This window comes from Trachurus trachurus (genome assembly GCF_905171665.1).
Source record: "Trachurus trachurus genome assembly, chromosome: 5".
In the NCBI taxonomy this organism is placed as follows: Eukaryota; Metazoa; Chordata; class Actinopteri; order Carangiformes; family Carangidae; genus Trachurus; species Trachurus trachurus.
In genome coordinates this window covers 2,886,482-2,905,964 of record NC_139896.1, presented here as the reverse complement: position 1 = coordinate 2,905,964, position 19,483 = coordinate 2,886,482, and the positions used below count along the sequence as shown (strand labels likewise).

Here is a 19,483-nt window from a genome sequence, read left to right as displayed (position 1 = left end):
AAAATTAGTTTGAAACAAGTGAAAATTATCTAAAAACAAGTTAATTTTTAGGTGATGAGTCTTATTTTAAGTGGAAAGAGATTAGTTTTGACTAGAAATGAGACATTTTGACAAGAAATAAGACAAATATTCTTGAAAATATTTTTTTTGCAGTGCATTTGCCACTAAAAAGCCAGGCTTTTTTTCTCAAGCCCAAGTTGAGGCAAGTTTGATGATGCATTTTTCTTTCTACCTCCAATCATTGATAATTTCATTACTACACTTTTATTTAACCCAAACCAGCTTATTTTATTGTCTTGCTCCATTTTGTCTCTATTTTCTCTCTTGGTATTAAAATCTACAATAAGTTGATGCGCAGATAAATTCAGATGTTGAGTTGCAGCCGTTCAGCGCTGTGATTCTCAGAGCTGTAATTTCCAGTGAAGCCGCTCCACCGCTCCACCGCTTCTCTCCCTCTCCCTCTCACCCCCCCGGGGGAATAAATAAAGAGTTTTGAATACGTGCCCACGATCGAAAGGATGACCACAACCACGTCAAAGATGTTCCAGCCGTTGGTGAAGTAGTAGTGACGCAGCGCAAACAGCTTGAGCACGAACTCCGTGGTGAAGACGATGATGAAGACGAAGTTGACCCAGTAGAGCACGAGCTCCGTGTCCTCCGACTGGTCGTCCGTCTCCACCATCATGGTGACCATGTTGAGGCAGATGAGGATCATGATGGAGATGTCGAACACCTGCTGCGTCACAAAGTCAAACACCATGCCCTGGATGGTGTTCTGAGGAGAGAGGAGGAGGAGGAGGAGGAGGAAGAGGAGGAGGAGGAGGAAGAAGAGGAGGAGCAGAGTGAGAAATGTGCAGCAGGAACATTCATGCACATGTTCTGACGACGTGATTAATTAAATAGTTTCTGGAGCATAATTCATTTATTCACAAAGTCGGTGTAGGACATTGGGGGGATGGATGGAGAGTGTTTGTGTGAAATAATATAAATTACATGTAAAAAGCCAATTAAAGGTATAGTTCACCCATAATTGAAATGTCTCATTATCTACTCCCCCTCATGTGGACTAAGGGCTGGGAGAAGTTTCAGAGTCCTCCGTGGCTTCTCTGAGTTACAGGGGGTCTCGGCGTAGCAGTGCATGTCCATATAACGAGAATGGATACCAACTGTCTTCGTAACAAAAAGACACACCAAAAAACATCCAAATACCTCCATGCTGCTCGTATGTACAGTAATGTCCCTCTTGTATTGAAGCCCCGACATGAGAAATTGTCCCGAAAAAAATTAAATAAGTCTAGATTTTAAGCTTGTTTTGTAGCGGAAGCTTCTCAAAGCTCCTCTTCCTAGTTTCGAGAAGCTTCCGCTACAAAACAAGCTTAAAATCTAGACTTATTTAATTTTTTTCGGTACAATTTCTCATGTCGGGGCTTCAATACAAGACGGACATTACATACGAGCAGCATGGAGGTATCTGGATGTTTTTTGGTGTGTCTTTTTGTTACGAAGACAGTTGGTATCCATTCTCAACCGTTATATGGACATGCACTGCTACGCCGAGACCCCCTGTAACTCAGAGAAGCCACGGAGGACTCTGAAACTTCTCCCAGCCCTTAGTCCACATGAGGGGGAGTAGATAATGAGTGACATTTGAATTTTGGGTGAACTATCCCTTTAAATAGTTTCTGGAGCATAATTCATTTATTCACAAAGTCGGTGTAGGACATTGGGGGGATGGAGAGTGTTTGTGTGAAATAATATAAATTACATGTAAAAAGCCAATTAACTCAATGTAAAAGAAAACATAGGCTACATTCATATTCGTCCTCCTGCGCGATATCAGCAAAATGTCTGATGTGCAACGACACTGTTCAATAGGCTACTGCAACGACGACATGACTTGCGATAAATAAAAAGGAAATATTCAGGTGTGCATGTTAAAGGTTGGGTCTGGAGTTTTGTGCCCAAAAATAAACATTAGACTTGTACAAATGAAATCCGTCTTAATCATCTCCTCTGGGCTTCAAGTCCTGTGTGGTGGGGGCTGTGTCTGCAGCGCCCCCTCCGCCTGCCTGTATTTAGGTCTTTTGCTCTGTTTTGTTCAGGTTTTGTTGTGCACATGGACGTTTCTGGGTGGAGCTAGAGAGTCGTGTTTTCTCTCCAGCCAATGACGGAGCTCAGGTGAAGCTACGTGCAGCAGAGTAGCAGGCTCAGTTCTGTTAGCCACTAGCTGTCTCTGATGCTAACGAGTCTCTCTCTCTCAGCAGCAGCAGTCAGGACCGCAAAGAAAAAGAAATACAGTCTGAGTGAAGCGCTGGAGCCGCGGACCGATTCCCCACCGTCACCGACACTGGTAACAAATACTAGGGCCGTTGTGGTGAGCTAGCTCGATGCTAACTTTGGCTAGCGGTAGCGGTTAGCATCCGCCGCTAACACCCGCTTCTTAGTTCATCACAACGGCATAAAAACATAACACTGGAGGCTCCCGGTGTTGGCGAAAGATCGGCTAATCGGCCCACGGCTCCAGCGGTTCTTTCAGATTGTATTTCCTTTCCTTTGTTGTCATGACAACTGCTGCTGTCAGGGGCAGGCGGCTACACAGCTTAGCCCGAGAGGAGGGGCTGAGTTTCAATGTTTTGTTTACAAACTGCAAGGAACAAAACTCCAGACCCTACCTTTAACCGTGCAATTCCTGCGTTTTTATAAAAAATGGACTCAATACACTGTAGTACATGAACTACAGTGTATTTTCAGTCCATTTTTTATAAAAACGCAGGAATTGCACGGAATTGAATGTATGTGTATGTTTTCTTATACACCAGGCCTGTGGTGGCGCTGTAACGCTGCCACACAAATACACCAAAAACAGAGAGGAAAAAGAAGAGAGGAAAGCTTGCGACGCTGTGAACAAACTCCACACGTTATAAGTCGACTAAACAGGAGAAGTCGAGCCAGAACAAACATGACAATCAATCAAATTATTCTGGAAAAGTATTTGTCATTGCTTCTCTATCAGGCAGCCTTTTGCAATGTGTTTATCGTGCATGTTGATATTGCGATGGGAGGAGGGTGGTTGTTGCTATAATTTTGACAATTTTGTACCAGCCAGAGCTCATGCTAGTTCGCTAAATTCAACGACAACGTTACGGCTGAAAAGAACAGAAGCATTTCACGTTCCTGAGCTCTGGAGGCTTTGGGGAAAAGTCAGAAGAACAGGTTTTTATGGACTTTTGAATTGTGTATTTTCAACATGTAGCCTGCTCAAAACCATTTTTCCAGGATCTTCTAACTCTACCTTTAAATGTCCCATGAAAAACAATGGAAACCGGAAATTTGTGAAAAGTGAAAAGTGAAAAGTGGACATGTCCGAGCAAAATAGGATATTTGGTCACCCTATATTTTTATTTGTGCTTTTTAAATTGTGTGTGTGTGTGTGTGTGTTAGGTGTGGAGTTTATTATTTACACATCTGTCAATGAAAACTGTTGGAAATAAAGTGTGTCCAAGCAAATTTCCATCAGTACAATAATTAGTAATGTAGTGACAGTTACCTAAGTTTAATGATGGGGCCTTTCAATAATTACACCAGTTTTATTGGAAATATTATGTATTCTTCTATGTTAAATACAATGTCATGAAATTCTACCAATGTAAATTTGCTTGGACGCACTTTACTTGTTAAATGTAAAGTTTCAGAGTCGTGCTGAGTGTGTGTGTGTGTCTACCTGAGGCCTGGGGATGGGTTTCTGGGGTTTCTTGGACCCCAGCTTCTTCATGGCGTTGTAATATTTCTTCTGCTCCTCCGTCATGAAGATGTCCTGACCTCCAAAGTAAAGGGACAAAAAAAAAAAAACAGTTCTGGTTACAACCTGCAAGGATTCGACCAAGAAGTCATGCACTGCAAAAACTCAAAATCTCACCAAGAATATTTGTCTTATTTCTCGTCAAAACAAATCTCATTCTACTTAAAATAAGACTCATCACATAAAAAGTAGCTTGTTTTTAGACACTTTTTACTTCTTTCAAGCAGATTTTCACTTGAAATAAGTAGAAAAATCTGATAGTGGAGCAAGTTTTTCTTTCTTATTACAAGCACAAAAAACTTGCTTTCACTGGCATTTTTCTACTTATTTCAAGTGAAAATTAGTTTGAAACAAGTGAAAATGATCTAAAAACAAGTTAATCTTTAGGTGATGAGTCTTATTTTAAGTGGAAAGAGTTTAGTTTTGACTAGAAATTAGACATTTTGACAAGAAATAAGACAAATATTCTTGGAAAGATTTTGAGTTTTTGCAGTGTGTGACTTCCCTTCCTCCTCTTCTTGCTCTGTCGTGTCTGTTTGGTCGACATGAAGCTGAGATCGTAGCTCAGCTTCACATAAACAGCGAGTGGCTCTGTGTAAAAAGTTAAAAGCCTCCTCCACATTTCATTAACACTTCCTTCCTTCGTTCCTCGCTGCTCTAATAGACTGTTGCTTCATATTTAATGGACACGGATGAGACGAGTATCGATCCTTTTATCCCACTAAAATCTAGAAAGCGAAAGCAAAAAAACTACACATTTTCCCAAATGTTTCATTCTGAAGGAGAAAAGTGAAAGTGAGAAACATAATAAAACTTATCTTTTTCTTCTGCTGGTTGAAGTTGTCGATGATGACACCGATGAACAGGTTGAGGGTGAAGAAGGAGCCGAAGATGATGAAGATGACGAAGTAGATGTACATGTATAAGTTGTCCTCGTAGCGAGGCTGGTCCTCCACCTGTCCACAGGTCAAAGATCAAGACAGGAACTAAAACTCTACAGTTCTCACAAAGTTTGCTGCTTCAGTGTTTTTAGATCTTCTTGTCCGATGTTACTATGGTTACTGAAGTATAATTACAAGCATTTCATAAGAGTCAAAGGCTTTTTTTTGCCTTCATGCTAAACCGCTGATGCACGTTGCCTTCAGGGACAGTTTTTCATCAAGCAGTCTCTGTATTTCCCTCTAAAACAACTCTGTGTGGTAACGTTGTGTTATTATCTCATAGCGTGGTGAATGTGCAGGTCACAACTTGTCCACCAGAGCGTTGTGGAGTTGTTGGATTGTGTATTTGATGAGTTTGATGAGGGAAACCAAGAAATCCCATAATGAGCCTCCGTAGCGTAGCTCTGAGCAGCTCACGGCTCTGCTCCGCCGTTCTAAACGAACCTACTGCTACTGTATGACTATAGGGGTTACTGTATGGCAATGGGCCAATTTGCCAAAATGTTGAACTGTCCCTTTAAAGTTAATTTTCAATTAATTGCATTTCATCTGATCACTCCTCATAACACTCTGGAGTATATGCAAATTGAAAATCATAAAAACTGAAGCAGCAGGCTTTGTGAAAATTAATATTTGTGTCATTCTCCAAACATTTGTCCTTGACTGTTCTGCACGTCGATCTGGAAGTTCCCTTCTTACCTTTCTCGAGTCGATGGCAGCGTACATGATGTCCATCCAGCCTTTGAATGTGGCCTGTTGGATGTGCAGACAGAGTGTGTGAGAGAAAATACTGGTTAAAGGTGTAGCTACAGAAATGGCCGTTTGTCCTGTTTGTCGCGCCGAGTTGTCACGAGCTGCAACACGAGTTTACCTGAGTAAGGAAAACGAATTTTGATTGGTCGTTATCGAGCGGGCGGGATATTCAAAGCTTGGGGCGAGACGAGCTCCGTGTGTGTGTGTGTGTGTCTCAGACGTTTGAATGACGGATGACGGATCCAATATCAGTGGCTGGTGAATCGTGTGCAGGCTGCACTGCAAAAAATCTAATATCTTACCAAGAATATTTGTCTTATTTTTAGTCAAAATGTCATTTCTAGTCAAAACAAATCTCATTCTACTTAAAATAAGACTCATCGCATTAAAAAGCAGCTTGTTTTTAGAGACTTTTTACTTCTTTCAAGCAGATTTTCACTTAAAATAATCTGATAGTGGAGCAAGTTTTTCTTCCTAATTACAAGCACAAAAAACTTGCTTTCACTGGCAGATTTTTTTTACTTATTTCAAGTGAAAATTAGTTTGAAACAAGTGAAAATGATCTAAAAACAAGTTAATTTTTAGGTGATGAGTCTTATTTAAAGTGGAAAGAGGTTAGTTTTGACTAGAAATGAGACATTTTGACAAGAAATAAGACAAATATTCTTGGAAAGATTTTGAGTTTTTGCAGTGTGACGTAGTATAATCCGTGCGCCTGCATTATCCAATGCGGGAAAAAAAATACCACACTTTCATCCCGGATTTACTCAAAAATAGAATTTTGCACAAAGTTTGGCCTACATCGTCTGATAGATGAGTTATTACACTAATTTTATGACCCAGAGTGGGTTCAAATTCAATTTTCTTTTCTGTACAGCTTTAAACTAATGTAAAAAAACAAAAAAAAAACAGAATCATCTCCTCCTCACCACTTGCAGCAGAGCCAGGTATCCAGCACCGACGTTGTCAAAGTTGATCTTGACGTTTCTCCATCTGACTTCGGAATAGTTTGAGTTGATGAGCGCGAAACACTCGGTCTTGTTGTTGACGTCCTCGGGCAGGAAGTTCTCCTCGGCCGTGCTGTTGTAGCAGTAGTAGTACTTCCCCGCAAACAGGTTCACGCCCATGATGCTGAAGATCAGCCAGAAGATCAGGCACACCAGCAGCACGTTCATGATGGAGGGGATCGCTCCCACCAGGGCGTTCACCACCACCTGGAGGAGGAGGAGGGGGGGGGGGGGGGGGGGGAGAGGAGGAGGAGGGGGAGGAGAGAGGAGGAGGAGGAGGGGGAGGAGGGGGGGGAGGGGGGGGAGGAAGAGGAGGGAGAGGAGGAGGAGGAGGAGGAAGAGGAGGAGGAAGAGGAAGGAGGAAGAGGAGGAGGAGGAGGAGGAAGAGGAGGGGGGAGAGGAGGAGGAGGAGGAGGAAGAGGAGGAAGAGGAGGGGGGAGGGGAGGAAGAGGAGGGGGAGAGGAGGAGGAGGAGGAGGAAGAGGAGGAAGAGGAGGGGGGAGGGGAGGAAGAGGGGGAGGAGGAAGAGGAGGAGGAGGAAGGAGGAGGAGGAGGAAGAGGAAGAAGAGAAAGAGGAGGATGAGGAAAGGAAGAAAAGGAGGGGGAGGAGGAGGAGGAAGAGGAGGAGGAGGAGGAGGAAGAGGAGGAAGAGAGGGAGGAGGAGGGGGAGGGGGATGGGGAGGAAGAGGAAGAAGAGAAAGAGGAGGATGAGGAAAGGAAGAAAAGGAGGGGGAGGAGGAGGAGGAAGAGGAGGAGGAGGGGGAGGAGGAGGAGGAGGAAGAGGAGGGGGGGGGAAGAGGAAGAGGAGGAGGAGGAAGGAGGAAGAGGAGGAGGGGGGAAGGGGAGGAAGAGGAAGAGGAAGGAGGAAGAGGAGGAGGAGGAGGAGGAGGAGGAAGAGGAGGGGAAACAGAGCAGCTGTGACTTCAGGCTGTCTCACACACACACACTCAGACACACACACACACTGTGAAGATGTTCACACAGAAAACACACACACATAGATACGCAAATGCACAGTCATTTTCCGTCCTTTTACATCTGTAGTTTCTGAGAAATAGTCAAATATTAAGGGGTGTGGGGGTGTAACAATATTCATTATTACACATTTGAATCGTTTCTTTTTTTAATTCTCAGTAACATTTTCCATAAACACTGCAAAAACTCAAAATCTTACCAAGAATATTTATCTTATTTCTAGTCAAAATGTCATTTCTAGTCAAAACAAATCTCATTATATGTAAAATAAGACTCATCACATAAAAAGTAGCTTGTTTTTAGACACTTTTTACTTTTTTCAAGCAGATTTTCACTTGAAATAAGTAGAAAAATCTGATAGTGGAGTTTGAAGTGAAGTTTTTCTTGCTTATTACAAGCACAAAAAAGATTTTTCTACTTCTTTCAAGTGAAAATTAGTTTGCAACAAGTGAAATTATCTAAAAACAAGTTAAGTTTTAGATGATGAGTCTTATTTTCAGTGAAAAGAGATTAGTTTTGACCAGAGTGCGAATTATACAATGACAATTGGGGGGGTCAACATTTTACGCAGCGCACCTGGACTCATTCCCGGTATCTCGTGTTCACATGTTAAACTCCACAGAGGAACGAAACACCTGCCCTCAGTCCCCTTTTCTGGTTCTGGTTCAGGTTCTGATTTAGGTCCAGATTCTGGTTCAGATTCTGGCTCAGGCTCTGGTTCTGGTTCAGGTAAAAGTTCTTCCAGGACTGTCCGTGGACCTGCTGGTTCTGGTTCTGAAGCTCTATTCTCGGGTTCACATGTTAAACTCCACACAGGAATGAAACACCTGGACTCAGTCCCGGTATCTCGGATTCATAGTGACACACGCAGATTCAGGCAATGAAATGGTTTAGTCCACTAGGGGTGTTTGGAATTTTACTACAAGCATCTTCCTGGCATGACTATGGAAATACTGTATATTGTAGTATTTATGATTACTAATAAGAAAGATAAATGTTTCAACCCCCCCTATCTGTTATTTGTACCTCTTTTAGGGGGGTCGCAGTCGTAATTAGGGGGGTCAAACCCCCCCAAACCCCCCTGTAATTCGCACTATGGTTTTGACTAGAAATGAGACATTTTGACTAGAAATACGACAAATATTCTTGGAAAGATGTTGAGTTTTTGCAGTGAACATCCTGCAATTTATCCATCTTGACTTTAAAGTGCTGCTGTAGGATGAGGACGACTTTAAGGACATGGAGACATTCAATTATTATTAATTATTATAATTATTCACGTTGCAAAACCACAACCATATATTGTTACACCCCTAAAAAAACGCAATTATTCTTTACCTAGATATTCACATATACTAGTATATGTTAAAAGCCAATTCATGTGTGTTCATGTAGAGCAACGTGTTACAGTGTGGACGGACGTCGTATGAATGTGCATTTACAAACACAAAGGGTGCCATGACAACAGAAAAGCCAAATAAACCAAAACTTATATATATATATACATATATAGATATAGTATATTAGTGCTGTCAAACGATCAAAATGTTTAAATCGGATTAATCACAGGGTTGCTGTGGATTAATTTTGATTAATCGCGATTAAATATCATTCATTTTTAATCTATAGGCTATTAATCACGTTTCATTTTGCATGAGTAAACAGACTCAAGAAAGAAGAGAATATATACACTTAAACACCTTTAACAGTTCGTGTTTAACTCTCTTTTTCAACACAAACATTTATCCACATTAATGTCTGACCGATTGACAGATTGTCACAAAGACTGTATGTGTGTGCGTTTATATATTACATGTACAGAGCATGAGAGAGATGAATATTTACATACATTACACATATGAATTGTGTAAAATCTTAGATTACTCATGATGATGGGCAGGGCCGGCCCTAGGATTTTGGTGGCCCCTAAACAAGATTTTTTACTCTAAGCACAAACACCAAATCACTGGTTAAAACTGAATACAGACGTGTTTATGCCTCTGAGGTTTGAGGCCATTTTCTCGACTTTTACATATTTTCTTAAATTTATCTTTTTAAGATACTTGCAGATGTAACAAGTGTTTCATGTCTAAATATTAGAACCTCCGCTGTAAGCACACTGAGGCCAGTTTGTCCTAGAACACTGTAGAAAGAAATAATTTAGGACAAATGCTGGAAATTTGAGGTCTGCTTTTTGAAAAAACGTCAAATCCCTTGTGAAAACACTCCTTCAGTCATGAGAATGAACTGTCTTGGTGCTTGAAATAGGATATGAATACAGTAATAGATAAGTGTAGAAAACAAGTCTAAAATGACATTTTGTAAGATTGCTTTTTGAGCATAAATGTTGTCATTCTGCCGTTCTATTTTCACCAAATGTCTCAAATGTGAGATAAAAGAAGCTGAATATTGACTTCACATTACATATAAAGCTCATAGCTGCACGTGCAGACCTCAGGATGTTTAAATGACTTGAATGAACCGGTAACTTTCTGATCATGTGGCCCCCCACCTAACGGCTGTGGCCCTAAACAACCACATAGAGTGTTTATGCCAGCGGCCGGGCCTGATGATGGATTAATCCGCATTAACGCGTTAATTTTGACAGCCCTACTATATATATATATGTATACTACATATAGGCAAACATCGAAAGTTTTAAACGTTTCTTTTTTATTCTAAACGCTCTGCCTCACATGGTTGAACACAGACACGATGCAATCCAGATAACTAAACTAAAACTGCAAAAAATGGTGGTAATGACGTCATGGTGAGGAGGTTCACTGAGGAACGGTGAGCGAGGATGGCTGGGGGGAGGGGGAGTATGCAACCAGAAGTTTGTTGATCTTCCAGTGTGACAATGCCAAAGCCAAACTGTGATAAGATCAGATAACAGGACACGTAGAAGATGCCGAGCCAAGACACTTTTTTCACTTTTTTTTTCATTTGTTTTGTTTTTTTGGGTTTTTTAATCTAGCAACCTAACAACCAGAGGCCGATCCAACCCGTCACACACTGAGAAGAATCGTTGTCATCATCATCATCATTTAGCTCGCTTTGCCGAAAATTCAGCCAGCACAGAACTCTGCAGGGTCACATGACCGACGTGCACACTGTAAAAAAAAACGTGCAGTAAATCCGTGTGCAACCTTCATTTCATCTCATCTGGACTTTGAGCAGGTTGTGTGTGACGGTTCGTACCGACCTCTCGTTGTTCTCTCAGCTGATGAACTCAACACTTCAGAGCTGAGTTATTATTATTATTAATAATTTTATTATAACGTGTTGCATCATTCAGGTCAAATTCCCTGCAGCGGATAGGAGGAAGTTTTTAATATTGTTTTGTTGCCATTTTTAATGACTCTATAACTATCATATATATAACATAGCACTAGCTTTATATCATATATGACATGAAATATGATCAATCAAATCAGATGTATAAGTGACCATCTGAGATGATCTAATAGCATCCATGCAACAAAAGCTTCTCTTTGATCCAAGGGGTTACCTGAGGTTTTTTTTTTTTAAATATAGTATATTTCTTTATTGCCATCTCTAGCATGCGTTGATGTTTTTTTATTTATTTAATAGGCATGCAGAAAGGACCAGCTGCCTGGTGTCTCAGGTCTTACCCTCATCCCCTCGAAACGTGAGAGGGCCCTGAGGGGTCTCAAGGCCCTCAGTGTCCTGAGTGATTTAATCGGGCCTAGATCGGAGTAGCCCAACGCATTTGCTATAAGGCTGACTATAGACACCTACACAGATAGGGACAGAAGAGAGGGAAAGACAGAGGAGCAAAGGAAGAGAGGACCCACATAGTTAGAGGGGATACAGAGAGAAAGATGGACCCTATATATAGACTGTAAGGATGGCTGAGTGGTTATATACAGATATATATAAGTACATATATGACTATATATATGTAAAAATATGTATCTATATAACATGGGGTTAAAACGGGTTGTTACAATATACAAAAGGTCAATAAAGTGCACATGACCCAGGTTTCTTTTTCTTTTTTTCTTTTTTTTTGTCTTTTCTATGTGTTTGGTTTAGTTTGGCAAGCCAGTCTAGAGAGTTAACCAGCTTAAACAGCACAGTGAGCACACCTGGAAAGAAACTTGTGGTTGACACAGTGAAGAGGGAGAGAGAAGATATAAAGAGAGTCAAACGAAGGGGAAAAAATCAGGGGAGAGATGTTTCCACAAACACTAAATCAACGTGACACAATAATATACACACAGTACAGTACAGTACACAGTAACACGGTACAAGAACAGTACAGTACAGCTTCCACACCAGAGAGCGTCTTACTTAAAAAGAGGGGAGAGAAAACGCAGAAGGTTGAGGACAACTTTCAGGGTTAGAAGAGAGAGGATAACCTGTGAAAGTAGGAGTCCCAACACGGCACACAAACCTTACCCTGCACCCTCACACAGCAGCGAGCGCTCAGCAGCAGCTCCGCTCCGCAGCTGCACAACGCAACGCAACGCCGCTCTTAACTTAAAGAGAGACACAGTTAGAGGAGGAACCTGCTGTGAGAGAGAGGACAGGTCAGATGTTAGGGGAGAGGTTGTTATCTTCACACACACACACACACACACACACACACACACACACACACACACACACACACACACACACACACACACACACACACAAGTTTTAGGCGGGATGAGACATCACACACACACACACAACCTGCACTGGAGGATCTGACTCTTCTCTCCTCTGACATGACTTGTTTCTATAAATGATAATAAATTGTACAATGAAACTGAGACCGCCCCTCGTCAATATCACTTACATGTGCTACTTAATTCTTGTCAGTTTTTAGCTTCATCAGTTTTTTTTATGGAAGCCTGTTTCAGCCATGAAACAAAGTCATAATAATGAGATAAAAAGTCGCAAATTACGAGTTAAAAGTCGTAATTATGAGATGAAAAGTCAAGGTATGAGATAAAATGTCAAAATTATAAGATTAGAAAGTTGATACTATGCGATAAAATATCAAAATTATGAGATAAAAATTCAAATAATGAGATGAAAAGTCATAATTATTAGATTAAAAAATCAAAATTACGAGATAAAAGTCATAATTACGAGAAAAAAAGTTCTAATAACTAATGACTCTTCTCTCCTCTGACATGAGTTATTTCTATAAATGATAATAAATTATACAATGAAACTGAGACCGCCCCTCATCAATATCACTTACATGTGCACTTATGTAATTCTTGTCAGTTTTTAGCTTCATCTGTTTTTTTTATGGAAGCCTGTTTCAGCCATGAAACAAAGTCATAATAATGAGATAAATAAAAAGTCGAAATTATGAGTTAAAAGTCGTAATTACTGTATGAGATACAAAAAAAGTCATAAATATGAGATGAAAAGTCAAAGGTATGAGATAAAATGTCGAAATTACAAGATAAAAAGTCAAAATTATAAGATTAAAAAGTTGATACGATGCAATAAAAAATCTAAATTATGAGATAAGAATTCAAATAATGAGATGAAAAGTCATAATTATTAGATTAAAAAAATCAAAATTACAAGATAAAAGTCATAATTACGAGAAACAAAAGTTCTTATAATGAGAAAAAGTCGCAATTACGAGTTAAAAGTCGTAATTATGAGATACAAAAAAGTCATAAATATGAGATGAAAAGTCAAAGGTATGAGATAAAATGTCGAAATTACAAGATAAAAAGTCAAAATTATAAGATTAAAAACTTGATATTATGTAATAAAAAATCCAAATTATGAGATAAAAATTGAAATAATGAGATGAAAAGTCATAAGTATGAGATGTAAAAAATCTAAATTACGAGATAAAAGTCAGAATTACGAGAAAAAAAGTTCTAATTATGAGGGAAAAACTCAAAATTATTAGGTGAAAAAAAATCAAAATTATGAGACAAAAAAGTCTTAATTTTGAGATAAAAAGTCATTATGAGATTAAAAAGTCAAAACCACAAGATAAAAAGTCATAATTATAGTACAAAAAGTCGTAATTATGGCGGAAAAGTCATAATTATGAGATAAAAAAAAGTCCTTGTGAGATTAAAAAGTCAAAATCACGATATAAAAAGTAATAATTATAGTATAAAAAGTCACAATTACGGGTAAAAAGTCATAATTTTGAGATAAAAGAGTCAAAATGATGTGATACAATGCCACACGTGTGGCAGTGGTATACAGCTCTAAGGAGCCCCTCATCTGCAGACTGGAACGACCATGGCGTTTCAAGAGTGCACTTGCTCATTACGATCCGAATTACGATGTGAATTTACAAGCAAATGAAGATTTTGTTAGTTTTGAAGCCACGTTTCAAGTTCTCCTCTATCCATCTCTGTGTCGAACTGAAGAGCTGCTAGGACTGCTGTGCTCCAGTATCTCATGATTTCAACTCTTTATCTTGTAATCATGACTTATGTTGGAGATATATTTTCTTCCATATTCTTTTAGCTGACTCATTTGAAAAACACAAATGTTTGACTTGATTAGAAAAAGGGTTTGTATACGCAACAAAGGTCAATACCCTTCAAAAGTGAGATTCAAAAACAAACGTATCACATCTATTGTTTTACTGACTTTTCTATGTCACATTGAACTGAACCCAAACCAGAGGTGAAGCAGTTAAAGCTTAAATTCAAAGGTCACAGGTTGAATGCTCTGTGTTGCACCGAGCAGCTCATCTGATCACACATAAGATCTAATAACCTTAACTTCAACTCCCAATTAAGAGAGTTGGTGATACTGCAGAGGGGTGGACTCACATTTGTTGTATAATAATAAAGAACAATAACAACGTAGGCTACATGTACGTGGTTGGAAAAAAAAAAACCCAGAAGCACCAAACAATATAACGACACAACAACACAGCAGAGGGAATAATTCATAAGGTAGCTATACTACTGTTGCATTATATCTGTCATCAGTACGTCCAGCTCAGTGTATTCAAATATACACGGACAGCAACAAATGTCAAGATTTTAACTGCTCATACGAAGGGACAAATACTACGGAAGCCTGTTTGCGCCAGTTTAAGAAAATAAATATCTGTAAGGTAAGTCAAAATAATGAAATAAAAAGTTTAAATTATGAGATAAAAAGTCAAAAGTATGGGATATACAGTTAAAATTATGCGATAAAAAATCTATATTATGAGATTAAAAGTCATAATTATGACATAAAAAGTTGAAAATGGGATATAGGTTTAAATTTTGAGATGAAAGTTGAAATTTTAAGATAAAAAGTTGAAATTATGAGATAAAACGTCGAAATTATGAGATAAAAAGCCATAATTATGATGTATCAACCTTTAACCATGGTGCTGACCAGAGATCTCCATTTATTGTTTGACTTTTTATCTCATAATTTCAACGTTTTTTATCTCATAATTATGATTTACCTTGAGGATATTTATTTTCTTTTACTGGCAAAAACAGGCTTCCATACAAATACACACACATGCATTTATTTTATTATTTTTTTCACGTCCTTAATCCACAGGTGTTTTTAATCCAAACTAACTGGTGAGACTCAAAATCTGAAATTTATCATTCTCATATTGTGTCATTAACATTTGTCAAACCTCAAACCTCACGTTAATCCCCTATGGCACGGTGTTGCTCTGCATCTGTGCAGAATCATATTTAATTGAGTATAAAGACACTTTTGTTTATATTTATAGATTTGAAACTGTAGTTTTTCATTAATTGCAGTTGGACCAACTTTTCAGTGACCACCAAACTCCCCAAAAACTTGAAACCGAAATATTTATTTCCCCCCTTAAAATAAAACTCCATGCCACAGAGGGTTAATAAGGAATTTAAAAAAACATGTGATGCCTTTCGTCACTGATGCGAGTGCAGCCGACTGTCTGACACCACATGAGCTGACTCAGGAAGCCACACAGCATGAAGCGCACACACACACACACACACACACACACACACACACACACACACACACACACACACACACACACACACACACACACACACACACACTATGAGTCTGTCTCAACACACACACACACTCACAGTCTGAGGCCACAGTCCACCGAGCAGCACCGACCCAGATGTCTGTGGTGCAGCAGTAGCACCGACAATAATCAACAATCAAGTATCTGGAGATCTATTTCTCTTAAAGGGATAGTTCACCCAAAATTGTGGCTTCTCTGAGTTACAGGGGGTCTCGGCGTAGCAGTGCATGTCCATATGACGGTTGCAAATGGATACCAACTGTCTTCGTAACAAAAAGACACACCAAAAAACATCCAAATACCTCCATGCTGCTCGTATGTAATGTCCGTCTTGTATTGAAGCCCCGAAATGCGTAATTTGTCCCGAAAAAAATTGAATAAGTCTATATTTCAAGCTTGTTTGCAGCGGAAGCTCCTCTTCCTGGTCTGTCCAAATCTCGCAAGACGGACATTACATACGAGCAGCATGGAGGTATATGGATGTTTTTTGGTGTGTCTTTTTGTTACGAAGACAGTTGGTATCCATTTGCAACCGTCATATGGACATGCACTGCTACGCCGAGACCCCCTGTAACTCAGAGAAGCCACGGAGGACTCTGAAACTTCTCCCAGCCCTTAGTCCACATGAGGGGGAGGAGATAATGAGGGAAATTTCAATTTTGGGTGAACTATCCCTTTAACGAGACTGATAAAAATAATAATAAATATTAAGTTGACATTTTTTTCATTTGGTTGGAAATCGAATCAAATCAAATCAAAGCACCTGAGCTCGGCTGCAGCGGGTGTGTCTGTCTGTGTGTGTGTGTGTGTGTGAGCCACAGGGAATCTGTCTGATAAACTGGTCATAATGAATGAATTCTTCAGCACTTACACTCACAACACACAACACAACACAACACAACACAACACACAACACAACACACTGCAGTGACACAGGTGGACAGACACACACAAACACACACTGCAGTGGAGAACGTTACTACTGAATCATGGACAGAGGAAACTTGGAGGTTAAAGGACAAAAGGACGACTTACCAACCGATACATGACTCAGCACAACATGAAACACATCATCAGATCAAACACGTATGCTGAGAGGACGGTGCACCAATATTGCTCTTTTTTTTTAAATTCTGTGTGAAAACAAACCTGCAGGAAAAATTTTGAAAAAAAAAACAAAACAAAAAAGGATAGTCACTAATTAAATAATAAATATCGACTGTCACTTTGCACAATTTGATTTTACACTATCCAGTCCAACCATCATGGCATCTGTCATCATCAAGTTAGCAGCTTCACAAATGAGTAAATGAATAAAATAGATATACAGTACAGTACAGTCAGTACGGAAAGTATTCAGACCCCTTTAAATTTTCACCATTTGTTATGTTGCAGCTTTATGATAAAACCAACTGTTACGCCCCAGTACTTCGTTGGCCCAGAGGGGCATAACAATGGACCCAACTATGACCCCAAGACATTGTCTTCAGCCACGTTCTCCGCCACAGTAAAAGAAAACAATAAACTGGTTGGTCTCCCAATGAGATCAACCACTTCAGCCTACAGAGGGTAAACTTGGCTCAGGAATCTCAAAATGGGTTTGCAAGTTAAAGCAGAAGTGAGTGATATATTTGTGTTAATATAAGTCTTAAATAGTTATATCTTCCGACAGCAATCACTTACATAGAGTGTTTGGACCGAAACACGGGTCTGTCAGTCCCTCTGCTCTGCTCTGAGCCGAGGAGAAAACATTTATCGTATCCTACAGTTTTTATCCAATGAGGAGAGAGAACGGCATGCAGGGCTGTGTGTGCAGCCAAGGAACGCCGTAAATGTGGTGACGTAGCGACGAGGACTGTTATGGTGCGTTCAAGGAAACTCGTATTTTTCCGACCTGTGAAGTCGTACCAGTTCGATCTGGTACGAGTTCACCGGTCAGAAGTTACGAGTGGCCGTTATAGTGACTTTCACTGGTAAAACAGGTCGGAAAAACACGAGTGGGTTGCCTGGAACGCTACAAAGTCGTAAGTTGTGACTTGAAGCTGTAATTTACGATTTCAAAAGCCTGCCTGGAACGCAGCATTAGCGAAAACGACCGGACCACTTACTTCTGCTTTAACGTAACTGGGAACGACTGCTGCTCCCTTCCGACATCCACTCAAATCAACACCACAGAACAAAGAAACGTATCTAACCAACAGAACCAAAAAAAAAAACTTTGTGTGACTCCCCCAAGTTACTGACCATGGAACAGGATGATCCCGGACGAGCCCCCAATTGTCACAAACTGGCTCGGTGAATGTGACAATGAGGGAGACCACACAAGGTTTAACTAAGAACAAATAATGTATTATAACTAAAACATAAACCAAATTTACAATAGGGTGTGGAAGTCTGTAGGATTTATGGATTTAGGATTTATTTGTGTGCTGTGGAGGTGTTAAAGGTGCAAAACCAAAACCAAAATGGATGTCAGCGAGTGGAAGGGAGAGAAAAGAGTGAAGCACATGGCTGAGCCTTTATAGGACGAGCCCAGGTGTCAATCCTTTTTTTTTCTTATCAGTCTACACTCATCATGACAGCATGAACCCAGAATTTTAGAAATCTTTGCAAATTTAATAAAAAAGAAAAGCTGAAATACCATGTGATAAATATTCAGACCCTCTGTTGTGACACTCATGGATCTAATTTCTGCTCTGATATGCACTATTCTTTAGACAGGTGTGCACCTTTCCAAATCATGTCCAAACTATTCAATTCAACACATCTGGACTCAAATCAAAGTGTAGATCCATCTCAAAGATGAATAAAAGAAATTGACGGCACCTAAATGAAGGATTTTATTGATTTTATCATCATTTTATCATTGTAGCATCTCTTCATTGGCTTCCAGTGAAGCAAAGAATTGATTTTAAAATTGTACTTGTGGTTTTTAAAGCTCTGATGGTGCAGCTCCTTCCTACATCTCTGACATGCTCACTGAGTACACACACAGCTCATGGTGCTTTCAGTCATTTTGGTCCTACTCTTTGGAAATCTCTTTTAAAAGCAGACTAAACTAAAAACATTTCTTTTCTCACAAGCTTTTAGTTTTTAATTGTTTTTAATTTACAACATTATCTTCTTTTTGTGCTTTTATATGTATTTTACGTATATTGCTGCTTATGTAATATGCTCTGTTTTGTTTTTGTGAAGCACATTGAGTTTGCGCTTGTCGTATGAAATGTGCTATATAAATAAAATTGAATTGAATTGAATTGAAGAAAAAATTTAGATTTTTTTTTGGGGGGGGGGGTCTGAATACTTTCCGTAACCACTGTAAATAATAAATAAAATGCAAAACAGTATTCAAAGGGAGTAAACACTAAACAGTCAATAATATCCACCTGCACTGTCACTTTGTGGGAAGTGGTGAATTATGTCGTGCACCCAGACAGAGTGATGGGAAACGCTGCCGTGTGGCTGTCAACTAACTCCTTAAAGGACAACTTCGGTTTTTTTCAACCTGGGCCCTGTTTTCATATGTTTTTCTGTATATGTGAGTGATGGATAATACTTTTATTGAGGTGGCTGCAGTATTGAGCCGGGCAGGCAGCCTGCAGCCCAGCTAACGCTCTACCACGGGGCAAGTAGCTCCCGTCAAAGTTCGCCCTGTAAACGGACATTTTTTTCAAGCTGACAGGCTCAGATAGTTACAACGAGTGTCCGACAACATACTAGAAAGGAGAAATGAACGTATGTCTCTACCATGGATGTATTATATTAACGGTCTCTACCTTTAGCACGTCTCTTCTTCTTCTGACTGGCAGTAGTCATCCCCGGTCAAAGTGGTCACAGCAGACCCTGTGGTCGGCACGGCGACGGCGCAGTGCATCGACAGGAGTGTTAGCATCCATTTGTAGCACAGCTAACTGTTAGGCCTAACTTGTGAAAGCTCTGTGAAAGCTGCGCTAAGAGCAGCTCAACATTTTGTTGTTACAATTTGTAAATTCTCCGGTCGTCTCTCTTCACCTCAG

The 19,483-nt window shown here is 39.8% G+C and overlaps 1 protein-coding gene across 3 annotated transcripts in view; it reads right to left on the bottom strand.

Moving 5' to 3' along the window:
- scn8ab (sodium channel, voltage gated, type VIII, alpha subunit b) overlaps positions 1-19,483 on the bottom strand; it is a gene marked incomplete at both ends in the record, with an annotated part of 96,871 nt that overhangs the window by 4,326 nt on the left and 73,062 nt on the right. For all 3 annotated transcript variants that reach the window (XM_083972350.1, XM_083972349.1, XM_083972351.1), the window contains 6 exons: positions 505-775; positions 3,722-3,826; positions 4,618-4,755; positions 5,440-5,493; positions 6,423-6,707; positions 11,110-11,232. In XM_083972350.1, coding sequence (XP_083828476.1) covers positions 505-775; positions 3,722-3,826; positions 4,618-4,755; positions 5,440-5,493; positions 6,423-6,707; positions 11,110-11,232 — 976 coding nt within the window. The remainder of the gene's footprint in view (positions 1-504; positions 776-3,721; positions 3,827-4,617; positions 4,756-5,439; positions 5,494-6,422; positions 6,708-11,109; positions 11,233-19,483) is intronic.